General features: G+C 29.7%; 1 protein-coding gene across 1 annotated transcript in view; it reads left to right on the top strand.

The window, feature by feature from the left end:
- The first annotated feature begins 7623 nt into the window (after window positions 1–7623).
- Window positions 7624–11003, top strand: part of LOC107439549 (acetylcholine receptor subunit beta-like 1) — a 113830-nt gene continuing 110450 nt past the window's right edge. The window contains exon 1 of the mRNA XM_016052184.4: window positions 7624–9358. Coding sequence (XP_015907670.1) covers window positions 9295–9358 — 64 coding nt within the window. The 5' untranslated portion in view covers window positions 7624–9294. The remainder of the gene's footprint in view (window positions 9359–11003) is intronic.

Below are 11003 nucleotides of genomic sequence, written 5' to 3'. Positions count from 1 at the left end.
ATAACAGTGCAAGTGTAAAAGCAATTATAAGAAGATAAAATTAAACAAAAATCATAAGCACTATAAAACAACAATTATACACAATTCAAGGTTGCAGTGCACGTAAAAATGTTTGGATTATGGTTTTCAGCTAACAGGTATTTTATTCCATGAGGAGAAAAGTTTTGTGAATTTGAACTATGCTAACCTGTAATGAGGCTGATAATGAGAGTTAAGTAGATGATAATGAATTTGAAGTTAAAATTGCAACATCACCTTTGAGGATGACTTTAAATGACGGGATCAAGAATAGTTACGTAAATTAAAAGTGTTTGATGGCGTTAAATCAGCTTCCTGCAGAGCAAACAGTGCAATTTGATTTTCGAAATAATATACTTAATATTCGAAAGCTTATTCCGTATACCACGACTACTCCATAAGATAAAATAGATGCACATTATTAAGTAGATGGAGATAATTGTATTTTAATGTCAAGAGTAGTAGGTCAGTCGAATAGAAATTAATTGTCGAAAGGGAGAAGGGGCAATTCTATGTTAAAATTCATTTTCTTCAGAACGACAGAAACGAATTAATTACTATACTGCTTATACTTTAGGTATTTTTTCACCCTGAGATTTTCTAGGCTTTATACTTTAGAGTAGTTTTGTTGTTGCAAGCTGCTTAGAAAAAGGTCTGGGTTTTTCAGAGTTATCAGTTTTAGATATTTTTGTTAGAGGAGGTGATGTTGTACTATATATGAAGTTACCGGCGCATTTAGATTAAACGGTGGTTTTTGAACTGTAGTCTGAAACTGATGATAGGAGGTAGAAGACATTTGCGTACTGGCAGAGCGAAGTGAGGTCTTGTTTTCACAGCCGAATGAGACACGCTCCAGCGGGTATAACGGGCCGTGACTATTCGGTGGACTTCATCGGAAATCAAGTTTTGCAATACTTGACACTTTGTATCTCTTTCTCTCGGGACCATTTTGGACAAACCCTGGAGTACTCAGCGTGAGCATCCTCAACACAAAGGGGTGAAAGGAGGAAAAGAGCTCCATCATGGTCTGAGCTAGAGCACCGAGCACACGTCTTGCTTCGACAGGATGCTTTAAGGGTCCAAAGTTTTGGCAAGGAAAACACCTCAATGGGTTGAGTACATGGCAGTTGTGTCAGGGAATCTTAAAAGATAGTAGTTTCAGTGTGCTATAAGTAATGATCGAATGTTCGTGGAGATAGATTTACCATCCCTCCTAATTTGGATCCTATGCACTGCTGCAACGTGTTGGGATTTTGTTCTTTTAATTTTTCCACAGTTACTTTCTCTACATCGAGGTATTCAGAGTGTCTGATGTGACTCCTCGAGAAGTGTTGAGATTCTTATAAGGCGATATGTAACTGTGAAGGAGAAGATATTGATGCAGTTGGCAGGATAGTAGCTTGTTTTTCGGAGACCTCAACTAAAAGGTCACCAAAGCGTAACATTCTCCCAAGAAAGAAAGCAGAGTATTGTGATTCAAAAATGGCAGATTTTGGTAAAAGAAGCGTCAGATACTTCCGCGCTCACTAGCGTAATGATGAAGGATTGAGTGTAATCAAACTGTAAGAAGTTTGTTTCACTGTTCATACTTCGGAGTACGGAACTGAACACCCTGACATTTTAAGCCCCAGAAAAAATCATCACTACCACGACCAGAGGCACCATCCACAACGGAGTCCAATTTAAAGATATACAAGTAACGAAAAGGTACTGACACCAATCAGTAATTTAAACAGCAATGTTGACCAATAGCCCGCGAGTCACCTGTGACGCAGCTCTCGCCGTTAACAAGATTCCTAGTAGTTGACCTTAGAATACACATAATGTTCGTGACTAGCTGATTGATGCATACAGGCCAATATGCAACTCTTGTTTACCAGAAGCTGGAAATAAAATAGCGTATTATGTCACCAGGACACCCCTCGACCATAAGGAACCCCTTTTCCAGGGCCCCACGTCTCTACATACGATGAACACGTGGGCTGTTTCTTCCCATCAGAGTTGTAATCGAACTTTGGCGAAAAGCCCTCAAAGGTAAATTTGGCAACGACGTTGAGGGGGAAGAGAAAGGGGGAAAGCAGGAGTAAAATGATAGAAAAACGGAAGGATCATCGGGACACACGTGACTCCCAGTGCTTTTCTAGTAAAGGTAAATACCTTGAGGGCACAGAAGACCTGAAAGATAGCGTTGTAATATTTTCCTGCTTATAGCTTTCATTAATCAGAAAAGGAGCTGATAGAACTTTTGGATATTTAATTGTTTTTTGTTCAATACTCTAGATAAACTCTTCGAAATGAACATGATAGACAGGCGCACTACGTCACTAAATTCGTATATTTTAAGTAATCTGAAACAGCGTGTTTATTTTTTTATAATTATCCTCTTAAAACGTAAATCTGTAAGCGCAAATGATTAATTAGCGGTATTTGAAATAGAAAAAAAGTCATGGCCTGAAAACCAACGTATGGAATAGTTAGTGGAAAACGTTAATGGAGAAATCTTAGGTAATGAAAAACATGCATTGAAAGCAAAATTAACCGAGAAAAATTACTAAACCATTTAGGAGAAGCATAATACATCGCCATACTATTATTGATGCTTCATTAGTTTTCGTGAAAGGTACTAATTGGAATAAAAACACAAATTACATACTAAAGAGAAAAAAATAATAGAAAAATGACACCAATTTGTTTATGAGAAATTTCCGCACTATTTTTAATGCGAATGATGCTCAAATAATTTTGGTAATAGGTACTAACTGAAATAAAAGAAATAAACTATGAACTAAAAAGCAGAATTAATGGAGAAATCATATTGATTCTTTTAGGAAAAACAAACAAACAAACAAAAACACCCCATTAAGGCAATTTTTAAGGCAAATGATGCTTAGTTTAGTTTGGTTATAGGTACAAAATCCATAATAATAAAATGAAGAGTTGATCTGCTTGAGTGTCTGTCTCTCTAAAAACTCTAGTACCGTTTCTTCTGTCATCCAAAAAATACAGACAGTGAGTAAAAGGGGCAATTTTAGCATCCAAACCTAAAAAATCGTCCAAAAATTTCAATTAAATCACTCAGATGAGGCATAAAAAAAGGAATTTCGTCATTGGTTTTGAACTTGCGCCATTGATATAAATGAAACTGTAGACGATTTTAAAGATAGCGACAGTGATGCTTATTTGCTTATAGTTCTCATTAATCAAAAAAGAAGTTTATTGAGCACTTCTTAGTTATTTAATTATTTTTTATTTGTTCATTTAGATCAACTTAATAATCAACGTAAGCTTGGTAGCATAGACAGACTACATCACCAAATTAGTAGTCCTTAAATAATACAAAGCCATGCCTTTTGTTTTAAAATAATTATGCTTTTGAAGCGCATTTCTATAAAACTAAATAATTTAAAAGCAATGACATTTAAAATAAAAAAAAAGTTATGAACTGAAAAGCAAAATTAATGGAAAAATAGTACTAAATTGTTTAAGAGTAAGGTAAAGAAATTACCATACTATTATTGATGTCTATGAAACTTGATTAATATTATTAAAAAACACAAATTAGAATAAAAAATAAAATCTGTACTAAAAAGGAAATTAGTAGAGAAATGATAATAATTCATGTAGGAGAATCGTAGTAAATCGTATTAATGCCTATGAGACTTAAATATTTTTTGTAATAGGCCCATTTGTTCTTATGGTAATTCGTACAATTTTAATAAATGCGAAATATACCAGTGTAGGTACTTACTAATACTGCTGTAATACTGTTCAGTTTTAATTTAGATAATGTAAAAAAAAGGTGTTTTACTTTGTTCGAAAGGGATAAGCACCAGAGAAAATCACTTAGTTGTGGTGAATTTTGATCATCATGAGTTGGTTTCGAGCAATAACATCTATCCAAAACATACTAAATACAGTTAATCATTATTTTGATGGGATGAGTTACTAAAAACTTATTTTTCTCAAATAATAACAGTAAATAAATAAATAAATGAAATTACTCTTACTTACTTATTAACTGTGTGAATAAATGCTTTTCAGTTTTGTGCAAGATTTCTTAATGATGTTCATCAGTACAGATTTATTGATTGTTTTTTTTAATTAATCCTACGCAAAGAACTGGTATTCTGATAATAGGCAATAAAAACAATGATATCCTGAATAAAGTCCTCACAATTTAGCAATAATTGCTAAAGCTAGATTTTTAAATATTTTGAAAGTAGAACTATGTCTAAAAAGTTATTTTATGGACAAAATGCATATTCTGCCCCAAATATGTTTTTCTGCATAAAAATTAAGATGTTTACAAATGGTTCAATCATATAATGTTGAAATGTTTCATATGGTGTTTCGCAAATATGTCTTTAAACAGAATTGCTATTTTGATAAGCATAACTACTTTGAGATTAAGATTTATTGATTATCTGTTTACATAATTTCAGAAACCATACTTTAATTTACTTCACTTTGTCATTTTCATTTTTACCTTTTATTAAGTTTTTCGTAGTTTGATATGAGCTTACACCTCCACAGCAAAGATCTAAAAAGCATAATTCCACAAATTCTGACATCATGTTTCAAGTATATTTATCGTATAATCTCAAGTTTAGGACATCATACACGAAGAAAAAAAAATCTGAAAAATTACAATACTTGTATAGTAAAGGCAATGATGAAGAAATGATAATTCTGGCAGTTAAAACCAAAATTTACAGTATTTAATCGATTTATTAGGTAATTGTTTTGTTCTTTCTGATAACAATTTACCGGAAATTCTTTTTTAATAAATTACAGTCCTTATTACTAAAATATTAATAAGAATATAAATTTGAAAATTAAATTTAATCGAAGAAATGATTTTCCCGCCATGCTCTTAGGTACCATAATAAAATTACCAAAATATTCTTTAGAACTATTTTTCATTTGGACATTTATTTGGTAATTTTAATCTTTGATGTCTAAGTTTTTTTATGAAATAGAATAGTAATAGCCCTTAAAATCTGTTTGCACTTCTATGATTTCTTTAAAATGGTGGTTTTATTTGAATGGTTAATAGGAGTTAGATAACAGTTATAACGGGAAAATGGTCCTAATTTATTCTTTAAAGTGTTTTAAAGATAATTAACTCAGATAGATCAAGCTATGGTGCCTGTTTTATGCATCTTTTATGGGGGTAATGAGATTTATTTATTCATTCACTTACATATGTATTTTCCTTTGTAAATACAAATATCGTATAAACTCTCTTTTTAATTTGAAAAAAAAAAAAAAAAAACAGAAAACACACGTTTGAGAAAGACTGTAAGAATATAAATCTATTATTAAATATTTAAGTTATGTTATATTTAATCTTAGGTCTTCGAACCACTAAGTCTGAGCTCTAGGATGTGAAAATCCGATCCTTACATCAAAAGGTATATGGTTGTTTACTTTTCTTATCCATGGAACAGTCTGAAAGCACGTGCTGTCAATCTGTAAACACAATTTGTTGTGCTGACAACTGATTCACTTTCGTTTTGATACCTGTAGCTCAAAGTTACCATGAGTTGGAAAGAAAGAAATATTTATTATGACCAAAGTCAAAATGATTTATTTATTTTTGAACCAAATTTCTAACAGTTGTGAGATTGAATAAGCAAATACATATTAAACTCGGAAAAATAGCTTTATATACATCGTTAGGAGTTGAATAAATTTAATAATAAAATTTAAATTTATCGGTTAGTAGTCAGGCATTCCAGCTAAACTTTGATTAGTGCTTAACCTCTTGATAATCATTTAAGTTTTAAAAATTATTCTGTACTGATGATTAGATCTTTCGAAAGAGTGTAAAGTTATCGCATGAGGAATGTTATTCTATGCAGATTGACAAGAAAATGAAATTATATTTTTTCGAATATTTTAGAGATTACGTAAAATAAATAATTTAAAATATATTAACTAAATATTTTTAGTGTATCATCCAGTAAATTCTAAAAATAAATTTGTATTCTCAAAGTTTATGTCATACTTAAAAGTAAGAATAAATTTTTAATCCCTTTTTTCAATGATAAAAATTTTACTAGTTTTCATGAGAAATACACAAATTGTATTTATAATAGTATTATCTTATTTATTCCTTTCCTTAATGCCCTTGCTATAGAAATATTAATGAAAAATGGTATTTTATTTTAAACATAATTAGTCTTTAAAAATAATAATATTTCTAATCTGCTAAGTTTACCATGTTAAATAAATATTGATAATTTTTCAATAATTATTTTAACTAAAAGCTTTGTGGCTTTTCTAAATAAAATACGGATAGCTTGCAGCTTAATGTTTATCATAAAAATAATTTAAATATTAAAAAAAAATTATCTTTAAATCTAATTAAAAAAAAGAGGTTAAATACTTAACTACTGCACAAGAAATCACAACGATTTTAAAATAATTAAATTATAAAATTTATAAATTTTTGTTTCTTTTCGTCAACTTAAAATGAAAATATGACAGTTAATTTATGTGGAGAGATAAATCATGAATATTTAATTTAAATTTTTATTTACATTTTTGTGCATGTTAAGACCAGAAACAATTTTATAAGTAATTTTTTATGTCTGCACAAATATTTATTCTTTTCTGAAGAATGTCATTTACTTTATTTGTATAACAATTATTTCCAGTTTCTTCATACTTCAAATTTAAGAAAGAGTATTGTCACAGTACAGGTTGTTTTTAGTTGGTTTATATTAATACAGAACATATGAAAAAAATATTTATAATATTATTAAAAAAATGTTTGAACTAATAACAAAAATAAATAAGCACAAAATATTTTATATTTATATTTTTATTTTAAGCTTTGTAAGTTAATTTCAGTTTCATTTTGGAGCATTAGTCAAACGTAGCAGACAAACAATTTACATGTGCTACATTCGTTTATTGAACTTTATTTAATATACATTTTGTTGCAATCATATTTTATTATGCTTCAGTGTTTTATAGTATCAATAATCATTGTTGTGTATTGTTCAGAACTTCTACTTTTTTATTTTGAAGTTTTTATTGTTTTATTTAAATGTTTATTTCCTTCATTTATTGATTCATTTTTATTTATTAATTTTAATATTTATACAGATTAATGATGTGTATTATTAATATTTCGCTTGAATGTATAATTTTTTAAGTACGTTAATGAGCAATTTTATTTTTGATTTTAATACTGTTAAATTTGACCTTCAAAATATTCATGAATTCTAAAACATTTTTTTTTTTATAATTTGAAGATAGAATTCTATTTTTAGATTAAGAAATTTTTGAGTTTTGGGATTATTATCATCAGTTATTAATATAATTTAGTTTTGAAGTATAATTTTAAACTTATTACTGAATGATTATATTTTTAATAAAAAGATAGTTAAAATTTTTTAACAATAGTATTTTGTTATAATTAAAAATAAATTTCTATTTATATTTTTGAATTTTGAAATTTAAGAGGTAATCTATAGGACCGGAAAAAGTTCTCTTTTCTTCTTAAAATGAAGTGGAATAAAAAAAAAGCACGCTTTTGCTTCGGTCCTGCATCCTGTGAGGCAAGCGATCGGTGTAAGGCGATCTCTGATTGGCTAAGAGAGTCGGCGCAACCCAGCTGGAGGGAGAAGAAAGAAGGTTCAATAATCAGGGATCTTCATCATCCTCACAGATTATTTGCTTTTTTATCCATTGAAAGGACCACATCAGCGAAGGGAGTGTTGTACGGAATTTTTTCCATAAGAAAAACCCAGTATCCCCTGGTTAAGTATTCCCCATTTACCGTTCTTAGGAGAGAGGAGGTAGTGATCCAGTGTGGGGTGGAATAGAAGGGAGTCTATGCGCGAGCGCCCCCATGAGTCGAACAAAGGAACCAACGAAAGAGTGTGTGGGGTGAGGCTGGAATGTTCCTGCCGGGGTGCTGGACGTTTGTCGCATCGCAGCATCCTTCTCCATCTCGTCCACCTTTCGTCTTCAAGATCACCGCTGGAAGAGATAAAAGCGGCACATCGCCACCAGCCTCCCCGGCATCCCGGTTATCCACACACGCCCTCCCCTTACGGATGATCCGAACTCTCAGTTATCCGGACTAATCATCTTTATTTTACCAACGTGCACAAAAGTCACACTCACCCTTTCCCCCCGGTTCCCTTCTTTAAATGGTGCTACAGGAAATCCCAAACCTCTCAACTCACTCTCTTGACGAAAAGTTCGAGTAATGATTCATAAAAAATAAGAAAAGAAGAGCTTTTATATTTAATACTTGGTTTCTATTCTTTCTGGGATACCAATGAATTGCGGTCTATGCCTTTAAAGTGGTAAGTTTGAAAAAAGACTTTTTATTTAAAGATTGTGTCAGGAGCTTAACCTAAGCAGTGAAATATTAGTATTTCTATAGACATTTTTATAAAGAGTATCGATTTGTTATCATACATTGAAAAAAATTCGAATACTATTATAAAAATATTAAAGGCATTTTGAACTGTACATTGAAGAAGAAGCACGTGTATTTAATGAAGAATATGAAAATTCGAGAATTCTAAATCAAAAGTTTGACATTGCTTAAAGGTTTTTGATTTGATTCTGAAAAAATCAGTTTATTTCTCTATTTTTGAACACAATATTGTTGATTTTCAATTTTGAAATCTGTTGGCTTTAAAATAAATTATATACATTTTGTAGAAAAAATGGAATGCCATGTTTTTCAGAGAAAAATAAAAAGACTTTCAAGGTTTGATTCTATAATCAAAAAACAGTTTGGCGGATTTTTAAAATTCAAGGATGATCAAACTGCTCACTTTCGACGAAAGCTAGTGTAAATTAAATTTTGATTTCATATTGATAAATGTGTTAACTTATCGGATAATCGAGAAAATTTCATATCATGTTGAATTACAACCTGACAGTTCCTTCATTATTATTTAAAAGAGAAAAAAAATCACTTTGGCGAATATAAATGATTAAAGAATTTAAATGTTTATTATTATTCGAAATGTTTCAAAGAATTGGAAAAACAGTGAGACAATTTTTGTTCACAATTATTTGTCCAAATGATCCAGTCCAGGACATAATATTTCGATCAGTTTTGTTAGTTAAAGTTGAACATTGAGTTATAAAAATGCTTATTGGTGTTACAAGATATATTAAAAACTAAGATAATAATTCAAACTGGAATAGACAGAGGTGAGAGCAAGATCAATTGGAAATCAAGACGTCGTGGCATGTCTGGTTATCGCGCTTTATTTTATTTCGTTCACTCTACGAGCCATGAACATTAAAAACAAGTCCTCCCTGGTTGTTGCAGTGTTTATCTGCTTTGGCATGATAACAGGTGAGTGTTAAAATACATTATTCTATAAATGCTGACATGAATATTAATACTCACGAGTTTTAAATTAGTTACATAATTATTCAGTTTCATGGATATAGGAATTACTGACATAAATATTCACATAAATACATTAACTCTAAATAATTGTGACTAGATAAGTAAAAAGTTTGATATTTTGACATTCAAAGAATGTATTTTAAATTTAAAAGTTTACGCTTGATCTGTCAAAATCTATTTTAAAAGATATTTAATTGAACTGAATGTAGGGTTTAATGGCACAAGATCCAAAAGAGGACCTGCTGTGACAAACAACACGTTTCAACTTGCCAATAAGAGAAGTGCATACTTTCTTAATTTTCTTAAAAAAACATTCATAAAATGGTAAAAATACAATCAACGGTAATAGTGAAATGAATTCAGTTCAAATTAAAAATATACTAAAATTTTTTGAAAAAGTAGCATAACTTAAACATTATTAATATTTTTAATTATAATTCTTGCTGCATTATTAGCAATTTTAATATCTTCAATTGATTTGAAATTCGATAAAAAGAAAAAAATAATACGAAAACCAATGTTTGCGAGTTAAGGGTTCTTGCGCTGTCTTCCATAGTTTTGGTCAGACAACTACTAATTTTAAAACAAAAATATAGTTAATGCGTGCTATATTGAAACTTATCAAAGAGCTATATTTAGAGTAATATTTTAGACGAAGAAGTAATGCTTTAGCCTTTTTCGTCCAAAAAGTTTACAAAAAAGATGAACTACTTTAAATGAATTATTTGTAATTAAGAATTGCAGTTAGCAAATGTAAGAAAATTATTCAATGGTTTTTATCCATAAATTATTCCGTACAATATTTACCTTTTGTTTTTATACTTATGTTTTTCTCTTTATTATAAGTAAAGAAAAATCTGTTTCTAAAGTCTAAAAATAGATTGTCTCAATTTTCTGTAAGCTTAAACAAATATCAACACTGTTTATTTTTAAAATATCATCATTACACTTTGCTAATTGTAAAGCTTGGTTAAAGTTATTATTATTTTTTGAAAATTAGGTTAAACTAATTTTATAATGTATCGCAACATCTGGTAGGTGTTTAAAAAAACAATTTTGTAGCTGGAAAACAGCTTTACTTAAATATTTAATAGAATTGGTATTGTATAAGCATGAATGACAGACATAGCTTGTTTTTATTCCGATAATAAGCTCATAGACTAAGCAAAAGGGGGCTGCAAATTTCTTTTTCTTTACCAAAATGAATGGCATAGAATTCCTAATCTCTGGATTTATAAAGCATCCCGCTGGAATACTTGTTAACTACCTACTTCAGTATATTTTTATTAATGATTATATTTTTCATATTTGAATTCCTTTAAGAATTATCGTCTTCATGGTCCTGTATGGCTTAGTTTAGTTGGTTAAGTTTGAAGATAATGAGTATAAAAAAAGTATTTACAAATGTGAGAAAAATTCTTGTAATAAATTGATTATGATGTAATAAATTCAGTTCAAAAGTAAGAAGACCAATTTGCATTAATTTCACTATTAAAGAAAATAAACTTAATTTTCGTATTAAAGTATGCGTTTAAAATTGGATAATGCGCATGCGCATGGATGAAAGTTGAACATGAAATGTTACTCG

Source organism: Parasteatoda tepidariorum, chromosome 6 (assembly GCF_982258835.1).
Source record: "Parasteatoda tepidariorum strain Cologne lab strain chromosome 6, Ptep-v5.0, whole genome shotgun sequence".
Classification (NCBI taxonomy): domain Eukaryota; kingdom Metazoa; phylum Arthropoda; class Arachnida; order Araneae; family Theridiidae; genus Parasteatoda; species Parasteatoda tepidariorum.
Note: the sequence above shows the minus strand (reverse complement) of the source record. Positions and strands in the feature narration are given on the sequence as shown.